Raw genomic sequence first — 12868 nt, forward strand, 5'->3', positions numbered from 1 at the left:
TTAATAGGAATGAAAATTAAGCCACCAAGAGCCATACTGTAATATAAATACCTTGCCCATGATCTTTTCAGTAAGAATGGATAAGGTTTCAAGGAGTGAGTGAGTGAGTGAGAGAGATAGAGAGAAATGGAGGTAGAGAAAGAAAAAAAATAAAGGTAGATATAGGGAATTTAGAGAAATGGCACGAATCCATGCTTAAGAATGAAGCTGGGGCAATCACTTTCCTACTGAAGCAGTCCATCCTGATGAGATTAAATATTTATTGAATTTAGCTTACTCTTTTGATGGTATGGGCGACATTTTTTTTCCCATTACTCCTCTAAATAATATGCTACGGCTGGGGAAAATGTAATGCAATATTACTGTCAGCATTGCTTTATACCAGTCACCTATTGATGTGATTTTGCACTAAATATTTGTACTGGAAATTTCTGGAATGGTTGAAAAGAGAATATTTTTGTAGAGAGCTTTAGGGCAGGTCAAGCATTATTAGCCAATATTTAATTTTAGGTCAACCAACAGGAAGGTATGTTGCATCTTCTAAAAGGATATGTTATTCAATCTTCATAGTCTTTAAATCTGTTTGGCCTAATTTCCAGAGTCCCCATTGATACATATTTGGTAATACTTATAGTCATATGATAATACATATGTATAGAAGTTATATGATAATATAGGTGGGTTAAATGTAACTAGTAGAAACAATGCTATGGGCTGTCTCCACCAAGGAGAAGTAAATATATATGTTTCTTAAATGTTTCTCAATTGAGATCATCATCCCCACAGGTTGACCAAAAGCTGTCACCTATTACGCTGTCTGAAAATGATACAGGTGTTTTATCACTGCTCTTCATGGAATTGGGAAAAGCTTTAGAAGTACATTAGATAATTCATGATCCATTGTATAATCTTTTCTGAGATATTTCCTTACCAAACATTCAGGCACCCACACAGACCTCCATTGCACCCCCATGCAACCCCCCCCCCCTCTCATGGCACCACTTGCACACCTCCATGCACTTACATATCCTCCCATATGGAGATGGCATGTAAGAGTGCAGGACTGGTGGGAAAGGAGCCCAGAGATGCATATAGATATTGCCTTGTGATGCTGAAAACCACTTAGGTGGCAAATGTGAATTTAATTGAACAAGTAAATGTTTGGATAGTACCTTTAAAGATACAACAGTTTGGAAAGCTCAGGTCAAATAGACTGCTAAAAACACTCAAAAATTAAATTCCAGTTACATTTGGGGTTTCTTTTTTAGCTTAAAAGTTATTTCAGATCCAGAGGCCGTAAAGATTTTTGAAGGGGGAAAAAGGACTTCAGTTGTTGAATGGGACACAAATTCTCTACGTATTCATGGAAAATTTGCAGTCATGGCACTAGTCCAGTCTAAATTTTTGTGATCTGTTTTATGTGTATTTGGTAGAAGGCATTAGGCTTAGAATTGGAGTTTATAGCAGCTGAGCCTCATTTGGCTATGCATTTTTAACTAACATCTAATGTTATATTTATTTCAACCAGCACACTCTGTGCTGATCTTATAATAAAACTGTCACCTCTCTTATCTGTTCTTCTCCTGATACCAATAATATCTTAGACTTAGGGAAACTGCATATTATATTCTGTCTTCAGTTCAAGTTGATTACAGATAATTAAAACTTTATTTAATAGTAATATTCTATAAACAGATAGCATACAATAGGATATGAGCAATTATTTACCTCTAAAGAGGTTTATCAACAAAGCTCTTCCATCATGCTCGATTGCAGACTGAAACAGTGAATCAAGGACAGCAAAGAGATATAGAAAATTCTAATGCCATTTATGTCATATGATGGTCATCCAGATTTGTGAAGCCCAAATACATTAGCCCTAGCTCTTTTTTCTCAGTGTCCTTTACTTCCTGGCTGCTTTTCTTCCAAGAAAGTAGCCTATTAGCCCTTTATTCAAATTCTAATGTGGCAGCAAATACCTTTTCCTCCCAAGAATCATCAAAAATAACTATGTCCGTTTCTAACCTTCTAACATTATAATGCTGAAGCGTGACAAAGAAGTTTCCACTGCATGAGTTTCATGCCTTGGCCCTCACACCTTTGCTCGTAGGCAAATATTAAAAAGTTGCTTATTTGTTAGGAAATTGCCCTTGAGAGAAAAGAAAGGTGGAAATGGGAAGACATACCCTTTCACCATCTCTTCTTTTATAAGGGCGTCCCATCTCACCTGGGATTGCCATTCAATCTTGGTGTATTCAACATACAACTGTGTATGTTGAATCTTTCATCTGATCAACATAGGGGCATTTCTAAGCAGAATGACAAGCGCTGTGCTTCTTCCATATGCCATCTAAGGAGAAGTGGGCTTGAGTCTTCGTAAACTTAAAAGGATGCACTTGAGATCAGTGGTGAAAGTCTTTTTTTTTTAACTGCCTGTTCTGTGGGTGTGGCTTGATAGTCATGGCAGGGGAAGGATACTGCAAAATCTCCATTCCTACCCCATTCCAAGAATACTGCAAAATCCCGTTTCCCTCCCTATTCCTGGGGAAAGGATATTGCAAAATCTCCATTCCCACCCCACTCTGGGGCCAGCCAGAGGTGGTGTTTGCCAGTTCTCCAAACTACTCAAAATTTCCATTACCGGTTCTACAGAACCTATCAGAACCTGCTGAATTTCACTCCTGCTTGGGATGCTTTAATTTTTAATTCTACTCCCGGCAATTTCTCATGTGCATTATATGAATAAATGCCATCAGCTGTCAAGTGCCCACAATAAACTTATAATTATGCTGCACGTCTTTTGCCACAAATTTTTGTTGTTGATATATTGATAAAAAAGTTGCTTCAAGACATGTACTACATTATGTACTTTTAAAAAAATTAACCATACTCTAATTTTTTTTCCAGAAGAAAATTGCAAAAAAAATTAAAAATTGGGGGGGGAGGTGTTGGGGGGAAAGATAAGTATGGTTAATACATGCAGAAAAAAACATTTCTGAATCAAAAACCAGCAGCTTAAGTTATTAAGTTATGTATAAAGTTATACATCTTTTGCCTGTTTTATGATTATAATATTTTTATTATTTGTGCTATGAAATACTCATTTGTCATATTCATATTTTTATGTCTCTCCCTATAAAAATATCGGTTGTATACGTTAAAAATACAGAGACTCCAAGCACGAGACTTTTCACTGGGCAGAATGGATGCTAAAACGTCCTCTGCCAGCGTGTCTGGGGAATAATGTAAATGTACCGTTTTTAAAAGCAGCGTTTCACCACAGCAAATAACCAGCGGATATTCCTAACTCATTTTTGAATGGTACCTTCGATGATTTCTCTTGACAATTGTTCTTGCAGGGGGCTGCTCTGTGCAGCTACAGCCAGCTACAACCAGGCATTGCAACCCAGCCTGCAAGAAACCCTTCTCATTCTGTACACAGGTAATTCAGATGGCGCCCTTTACTTCAGTAGAAAAAAAACCAATTATTTTTAGAATGTAAAACAAAGCAAAATCAAAAAAGCTCCCAACAGACCGGAGGTCTAATCGGGCATGCACTATCCATTCAGTTAATTTTAATATATAGCCTTACAGACAAAAGGGAATGTGTGAAGAAAACATATATGTGGGAAACCTGAAAGTAAATGCATCCTTCTTTTCACAGAAATTCAGCTTGGAACATGAAAGACAGGTTGTAAATATAGAAATATAGAAGCTGCGAACGAAAGGAACCTATAAATGTTCACCTCCAGTGAGATCAGGAACGCAATGCCTTCCCATGTGAAGCATAACCATTTGTGTTCTTATAGTCCTTTGGGATTTCTTTGGAACACTGAAATGAAACAACAGACCTCCTACAATGTTTTTTTTTTAATTTATCTGTATCCTGCCCTTATTATTTTATAAGAAACTCAAGGCAGCCAACATACCTAATATTCCTTCCTCCTCATATTTTCCCCACAATAACCTTATGAGTAAACTGGGATGAAAAAGAACAACTGGCCCAAAGTCATCTAGGCAGATTTCATTTCTAAGGTGGGACTAGAAGTCAGTCTCCTGGTTTTTAACCTGGTGCCTTAAGAACTAGACCAAGGCTATTCGTTTTAACTGTGTTTTAAAATACAGTTTGATACAGTCTCTCCCTCTCTCTCTTCATCTCCATCCTCATCCCTCTATTTGCATCCCATCTTTATTATTTTCTATCAGTTTTCTCTCTTCTCTGCCTTTTAATTCTGAGCTTAAGGGAAAAGGAAGCAACCCAAGTTACTTCCTCCAATGATTATAAGCAAAGAAAAAGGTCATTGACTGGCATGGGTGGAAAATAGTAAGAAGTAAGTAAGTAAGTAAGTAAGTAAGTAAGTAAGTAAGTAAATAAATAACCAACCAACCAACCAACCAACCAAGCCAAAGATCAGGCACAATGTACTTTCAAGCTTTCAGTCCATGGGGAGGCTATCCTGCCCCATATCTTGATTTTTGGAAGACAGTTTGGTATTCACACCTGTTCCTCTATTTTGGGAGGCAGAAGGACAATAAAATTGCATTGGTCCTTTGACAGCTGCTACAATTGATAGGTTTCCTGTATCATTATATATGCTCCTTGAAAAGTTAACAGTGGGACAATTGCTGCTGCTTCACAGAGTCTTCACAGAGTTAAAGCTGTGTCACATCTGTTCATCTAGAACCTTTCTGGCTCCACATGAGAGGACATATGTGCTTTCTCACATCATCCATCCATAAAGGAACTCCTTCCGTGGATTTTTTTCTCCCAAGATGTTGATATGACAATACACCTCAGCAAAAAATAGATTTCAAAAACTCCCAGATAAATATGAAGTGAAAAATATCCCAAGGATCTAAAATGCATAGTAGAAAAAGAGAAGTTTTTTAGATTTTTTTAGATTTTAATTCTGCCTTTATTGGGTTTTTTTTCAAGGCAGCGAACATACTTAATAATCCTTCCTATTTTCCCCACAAGAACCCTGTGAGTTGGCTTTCATGCCTAAGTCAGAACTAGAACTTGCCATCTCCTGGCTTCTAGCTGTTGCCTCATCCACTGCAGTATATCAAATTGGCTCTCAAACTGCATTTTAAAACACAGCCTTTTAAAATAGCCTTTTGGAGGGCTGTTACCTGGTCTGATTTCATGCTAAGGACAAATCCATACAACCTCCAAACAAGAAGACATTAGCCATTTTCCAAACACACAACCACACTCCTCTGCCTGTATCTCAGTATCCTTCTGCAGCTGAGGACACCTGAAGGTTTTACACTCTGCAAATGGTGTGTTCCCTAAAATCTCGCATCAATACGTTATATGGAGGAAAGCTAAAGTATGTTGATGTGCCTCCAGTTCTTGCATGAAATAACATCTTGTTCTTTTTATATTGTTAGTTGCCCAGAATTGTGAATTTGAGATGGGCAGTTATATCAATTGAAACGATTCATTCTCTCTCCCTCTCTCCCTCTCTCTCCCTCTCCCCTCCCCCTCTCTCTTTCTCCAGCCCCATGCCTCTATTTGCATCCCATCTTTATTATTTTCTATCAATCAATACATTAGCATGTTGAAACACAGAAACTCTGCTTTTACTTTGAAACCCATATACAGCCTTACCGTCAGATTTGAAATAATTAAATTTTGATGCATATCACAATGCAAGTCATATGCGTTGATTCTAAATAGATGTCAAGTCAAGCTGGCCACCCATCCTTCCACACAGAATTGCAGCCTTAAATGAACAATATCTTATTTGAGAGGGAAAACGTTTTACTTTCATTGCTGCAGGGTTTTGAGCTGGGTTCTTTCGGCAAGATGGATTTTTGTGTTCAGTGATTCTGTTGCAACCCATTTATCCAGGCTCATTAAAAGAAGGAACAGGCACTCCATTGTTCTGTTATACTTAATATGACTCAAACAGCTTTGAAAGGCATTGGCAATTTACAGTAAGTCCTTGGTCTAGGTTGGGCTTACAGTTAAGACAATAAAGGCACCTGGCATTAGGTTAACTGGGGTGCACCCAGCAGCCCCCCCCCCCCAGCAGAAACATTTTCTGGGGACGAATTAATTTCTGAACTACCTTTCTCCTTGTTACCTAGGGTGGCATCTGTGGCTGTGAGAGAGGCTACACTGAAATCATGAGATCAAATGGCTTCCTGGATTACTGCATGAAAATACCCGGTTTAGCAGATAAGAAAGCTGATGTTAAAACAAATGCTGCCAAGCATAAACCTATCAATTCCAAAATGCATGACATTTTTAAAGGGTGGTCAATTCAGCCTTTTAACCCAGGTAAAAATAACAAATTGTGCCATGATGTTCTGTCTCCTCTCTCTCTCTTTCTCTCTTAATTTGAAAAGTAAGCTTCATGCTCAGTGAATCACATAACCAGAAACTACACTAGAGGATATACAAACTCTCATTTGTAATATAATCATATGAATATCATTAACATAAAATTGTGCAAGAGCATTATTCTGTAGCATGACCTGGGATTTCAGTTTACAATGCTGAAGGTAATGGCATTCCCTTCACTGATTAATCAGAAATATAAGTAGGAGAGATTCTCCTACAAGGAGGAGAGAGAAAAACATAAAAGGTCAACGTAAAGCATTTCTCCATACCTGTGATCTGTGTTCAACTCCAAATGTAGCTGCCAAACACTGCAATATTACAGTGCAGTTACAATCAAATAACAAGTTGGAATCCTACAATTGCAGGATACCTGCTGTTCGGTATATTTTCCATTATTCATGATGGTTACAAGGGCTGTAAATGCAGAAGAAGGTTGCTTATCTGCTGCTTTGCAGATGAAGCTGTTGACCGTTCTTCTAAAGTGAGACCTTCTCAGTAGGAACTGGCATGATGATCACTAGGTTCCTTCCTCTTGTCCTCCACTTAATGGTTAGTTTGCTGATTTGTATTATATGATACAAATCGTGAATTTAAAGGGAACACTCATTTCTCCCATAATTTCCTGCAGCCCAATGCCTTGAGGTATATTGGGCTGAGAAAGAGAGAGACCAAATCACCCGGGGAGCTTCCAAAGCTGAAGGCGAAGAGGAACTTCATCTCCTTAGTCATAGTACAACGCCTTCACCTGGCCCTCCCAGATGATATATGGCTGCTTTGATAACATGTTACTTCAACACAAAGACTCCCGTTGCCAGCCATTTGCGAGAACACCTTCCACGTGCTCTTAAAATTCTAAGGAGTCCATTGGCTGAAAAATATTGCTTACCCTATCCTGTCCACCAAAGAGTGGCAGACATCTGGCAGTGGTGTGTAACAAATTGACATGAGCTAATGGCACTTGTGTGTACCTGTGATAAACCTGTAGCCTTGGATGGTGAGCTATTCTTCTTCTGATTACATGGAGATGAAATAGAGCAGGGGTGTCAAACTGGTGGCTGACAGGCTGGATGTGTCACACACAGTCCATGCCCCCCCGGCTCTGCAAGCAGTGGTGGGGTCCTACCAGTTCGGCCCAGTTTGGCCAAACCGGTAGTGGTTTGGCAACCTGGGCTGCTGGAATCAGCAGCGACCCAGGCCTACACCTCCCCAAACCGATTCTCTGGGAGGGGCCATCTTGTTTTTCACTTCTGCACATGCACAGAACAATTTTTATTGCATTGTGTATGTGCAGACATCACACGTGCGCAGCGCACCTACGAGCGAACCGGCAGTAGTGCCTGCCAGAACCCACCCCTGTCCATAAAGGCAAAAAACGTCGCGATACTTAAACACATTCAGGGACTCTTTGCTTGGTAGGAATTTTTAGAAACCCCAAGCTACCTGGAGGATATCATGCTAGACGGGGACAGAATCAGTGTAAAAGGAACTCACACAGCTACAGGTAGTCCTCGATTTACGACCACAATTGAGCCCAAAATTTCTGTTGCTAAGCAGAAACAGTTAAGTCAGTTTTGCCCATTTTATGACCTTTCTTGCCACGGTTGCCAAGTGAATCACTACAATTGTTAGTAACAGGGTTGCTAAGTGAATCCAGATTCACTATTGACTTTGCTTGTCAGAAGATTGCACCAACAGGTGATCACATGACCTTGGGCCACTGCAACCATCATACCAGTTGCCAAGCAGTCAACGTTTGATCGTGTTACCATGGGGAGGCTGCTACAGTTATAAGTGTGAAAAACAGGTGTACGTTACTTTTTTAAGTGCCGTTGTAACTTCAAAGAGTCAATAAATGAATGGTTGGGAGTAGGGAACTACTTGTATATGCATAAAGGTTATTTTCAAGAGGGAGAGGCTCTGAACACTGATACAGCCATACCTATCAGCATTTTTCAGGACATCTCACTCTAGGAAAACGCAATCCCATTTTTTTTCAAAAAAACAACAACAACCCTAATTAAAATGTACTTAAGCGTACAGAACTGTAAGCAATATACTCAAATGTACACAAAGGCCATATTTGCCCTTCTTTTCTCATAAGATGCAACTTCCCTGGTAGCTCTGTTTATTTAGCATGATTCTTCGGTTGTTTCTATACAGATTGGCATGGTTCGTAGACATGTTTTGCCAGCCCTTCAGGGTAGGCAAATTCAGGAAGTAGTGGCTACAAGGTTTTCCTGTTTTTAACAGACAGAAAATAAGCAAAATGTACACCTCGCGTCAAATGTATTATTATTTTTCCCCTTCCTCAGATGGAAAACTTAAAATCTGGGTATATGGAGTATCAGCTGGCGGATTTCTCATTATAGTTTTCCTAATCTTCACCTCCTATCTTCTTTGGTATGTATTCTGTGCTTGATTCTAACCCTGTTAATTTCAAGATGTTGGATTCAGATTCAGTCATTTGGAAATAAATTAGAATTCATTCATTGGTATCAAAGTTACAAATAGCTTTCAGAGATTAAAATTCTGAGGTTACTTTATATTCTCTGTAATTAGAAAGCTAAGTATCACTTGAAAACCTTTTCATCTGTTCACATTATTTACCGGTTTAGTGTAGCCTATCATCCCGAAAGGATGCTCCAATCTTTTTATTGTCTCCTTGTCTCAAAGGTGCTTTTTCAAGAGGCAACTGGACTTTCTGGTTTTGAAGACGTTTCACTTCTCATCCAAGAAGCTTCTTCAGCTCTGATTGAATGGAGAGGAATGGAAGGATTTATACCCCTTGCAGTCTGCTGGTTATTTGCATTCTTTTAGCGAGTCGTTAAGGCCACCTGGAGGTTTATCTGTGCCGTCAGGATCACCTGAGTGGTGCAAATGGGTGTGGAGCCTTCTTTGGAACTGTTTAAATGACTGTGTTGTAGACTGACGATAGACGATGTTGTATCCCTGCCAGTCTGTTGAGAGAGGGCTGTTCAAGAGATGGCCTCTCTAAAAGAATGCAAATGACCAGCTGTCTGCAAGGAATATAAATCCATTCAAGAAGCTTCTTGAATGAGAAGTGAACATGTTCAAAAAAAAACCCAAGAAAGTCTAGTTGTCTCTTCAAAAAGCACCTTTGGGATAACTATGACCTGGATGACTGAGAATCTCCATAGACATTTTATTTAGGTTGATGTGTGTGTGTGTGTTCTTTTTATGACTCTTTAATCCCTTTATTCGGAGTGGAGTCAAGGTGACTGAATGGAGCTGAGCATTTACTGGCCAGATGCCCTTCCTGATGCCTATGGAATTTGCAGCAGATATTTTCTCTTTGCATCCTGATAGAGAAACATCTGCTACTTCCTAGGATTGAACTCTCAACCTTCCAAGTGGGAGGCAAGCGTCTTCACCCCTACACCACCATGGCACTATATACATACATATAGACAGACAGATATATTCATATCCATTCAAGTCCAAGAGAAGAGGATAAGGTGTGCAGATAGAGTTTTATTCAATGATATCACCATATTAGTTCTTAACTGATAACAAGTTTTTCATTTTAGTAGTAGTTTGTCTCTTCTTTTTTAGGAACTATTATGAAATGGCTCTGGGCAAACGGGCTTGTAGAAGACTAGACAATTGAATATATCTTATTTTACTATAACAAATACCAAGATAATGTGGAGCAATATTTATTTATCAAATTTATACACTCCCCCATCTCAATGTCTAAGTGACTCTGGGCAGTTCCTATTAATAAAAATATTTTTTAAAAAATAGGCCTTCTACATAGCATTTTGATTCTCAAATACACATACATACAGGTCTTTTTTTTTTTTTGAAGATTGCAACTACCTTGCTGAATTTATCCTTCAGCAGCAAATATTTATTTATTTATTTCCCATCTTTATTATTTTTACAAATAACTCAAGGCAGTGAACATTTCCAATATGCCTTCCTCTTCCTCTTCCCCACAAATGTGTTAATAAAAGGTTGGGGCAATATTCTTTGATTCAGGGAAACTGTAATCCCACTTATTCAAATATTTTAAGAGCGATGGGGAAGATAAGATTGTTGTATCATGATTTTACTTTAGTGAATAGGGTTAATTTTTATGAGGGTATTTTCTTTTAATGGTGGCTCAGGGAGAAATACTGTTTTAGAGCCTTTTCAACTATCCAAAGGCTTATGACATTTTATTGCTGTACTAGGTCATCCAAAAATGGTGGAAAATCATGTCATTTTTAGGGATTTGTCATTGAATTTATAGTGTGGTCCTCAAGGGCTGCAAAAGAAAGGGGGGTATACAGGTAGGCCTCAACCTACAACCACAATTGACCCTCAATTTTTTGTTGCTAAGCAAGACAGTTTTGTCCTATTTTTCTACCTTTCTTGCCACAGTTGTTAAGTGAATCTGGTTCCCCATTTACTTGGTTTGTCAGAAGACCGCAAAGGTTGATCACATGACCCTAGGGCACTGCAACCATCATAAATATGAGTCAATTGCAGAACATCTGAGGTTTGATCCAATGACCAATGGGCGTGTCAAATCTTTCAGCTTTCAATTTCCAAACATCAGGGGTGCTCAAAAGTTGTGACATGCCTTAGGGATTGTAAAGATATTTTGGTTACCTTAGGATAATTTGGTGGTGCAATGGTTAGAGTGCATTACTGCATGCTACTTCTGCTGACTGCTGGCTGCCAGCAGTTCAGCAGTTCGATTCTCACTGGCTCAAAGTTGACTCAGTCTTCTCTCCTTCTGAGGTCAGTAAAATGAGGACCCAGATTATTGTTGGGGGCAATATGCTGGCTTTGAGAGGGTTGTAAACAGTGGTGGATTCCGGATCCCGTTGCAACCGGCGTCCTCCACATGAATGTGCTTAGCGGGCATGCACATGTGCGCAGCGCGTGCATGCATCCTACCCTCCAGCAATACCTCCGTGATGCTCCAACTGCTCAGCGGAGCATCACACAGGCGCTGTATGCGCCGTGCATGGAAGCACCAAAGAGTTTAAAGACAGGTAAGAACAACGGGTAGGCGGGTAGCCTTCCGGAGCACCGTACTGGAACAGTACCCGGTGCTCCGGGCAGGTGCCGGTACCCCCATACCGGAGCGTACTGCCTGCAACTCACCACAAAGCACTGTGAAGCACTGTATAAGTCTAAGTGCTATTGCTATAATTTAGATGTGCTTGGTAGGTAACTACATAAATATCATAACTTTTTAACATTTTGTTTGTTTCATGTCTGCAACAATTTTAAGTGTGAAAAATGGTCATAACTCATTTTTTTCCAGTGCCGTTGTAACTTCAGACGGTGACTAAATGAATGGTTATAAGTCAAGGATTACCTGCATGCATTTCTCAAATAGCCCCCATTCTATGGTTTCTACCTATGGCCTATGTGTGTGTGTGTGGGGGGGATTAAAATAACTTCAATTTAGCCTCCTAGTTTTGAAAAGGGAAACCTTTTCGAAGGTTTAATTTTGGAGTTTAACTTTGCCTGGATTTAAGATGAGGGTCTAACTTTGCCTGGATTGTGCTCCAAAAGAAGGATTCAGTTCACCTATTTGGTTTCCTTAAAAAAAATGAATGTTTTTCTTTCTTTTCAGCAAAAAACCAAAACAGCCACAACATACTCCTCCTCCGCCGAAGTGTCTGACTTTAGCCTACGATGGAGATGTTGATATGTAAGATGGAAACTACCACCCAAATGTAGACATTGGCTGCCTTAACCGCTGTCCCCGCCCCCCCCCCACCCCCGCCACTTTTGATACAAGATTCCAGCTGACGAGTTTTTGGGTTTTATTTTTTTTTTCTTTGGGAGAATCTGGCATCTGATATACCGGTAATTGGGCAGAATCTAACTTCCAAACTTGACCGGTTTTACCTTTTAGCATATCTGAAACATGGTATATCTTTATGACTCTTCCCCAGAGGGGACCTCAGAATTACATCTCTTCCTTTTTAAGGACATAGGAATAAGGACAAATAATAAGTTCTACAGTCTTCTACTGATTTTTTTTTTAAATTTTTTGAAAGCATGACAATCCTGTGCGGGGGGGAGATAAAATTACATTTACTGTAAAGGACAAGCTGGACGCTACGTCATTATGCACTATATTAGTGCAAAGTTTCTTTCTTTTTCACCACTTTCAACAATGAGTTTTCTAGAGTTTATATTTGAGTTACATCTGAAACTATCAAAAGATCCAGAGTTCCTTGATTTCCAGACTGACTCAGTTTCTTAGATCACAAAATAATCGGATTTTCCTTCCTTCCAAAGGAGACAACAATAAACCAGAAATTTTGCAGCATATAATCCAGGCCATTTTTGTTTTATTCATGAGAAGGTTTTTCTTTCTTCCTTGTTGGACAAACATATGAATGATTAAGGAAGTGAGAAGAGTGTTGTTTTAAATTGGTATCGAGCCATTTAGGTACATTTTAACTATTGAAAACTTTAATTCAGTTGGTTAATACTGTATGCATTCTGATTTTGTAATTTAAATTTTATTACCTGCAATTATTT

General features: G+C 39.2%; 1 protein-coding gene across 2 annotated transcripts in view; it reads left to right on the top strand.

The window, feature by feature from the left end:
- The window catches only part of THSD7B (thrombospondin type 1 domain containing 7B), a 533620-nt gene extending 521535 nt beyond the window's left edge, over positions 1-12085 (top strand). For both annotated transcript variants that reach the window (XM_081936133.1, XM_081936134.1), the window contains exons 25-28: positions 3360-3442; positions 6097-6289; positions 8665-8752; positions 11949-12085. In XM_081936133.1, the coding sequence (XP_081792259.1) occupies positions 3360-3442; positions 6097-6289; positions 8665-8752; positions 11949-12030 (446 nt within the window). In that variant the 3' untranslated portion in view covers positions 12031-12085. The remainder of the gene's footprint in view (positions 1-3359; positions 3443-6096; positions 6290-8664; positions 8753-11948) is intronic.
- Positions 12086-12868: the final 783 nt, after the last annotated feature.

The sequence above is a fragment of the Natrix helvetica genome, assembly GCF_964273705.1.
Source record: "Natrix helvetica genome assembly, chromosome: 1".
NCBI classification, from domain to species: Eukaryota; Metazoa; Chordata; class Lepidosauria; order Squamata; family Natricidae; genus Natrix; species Natrix helvetica.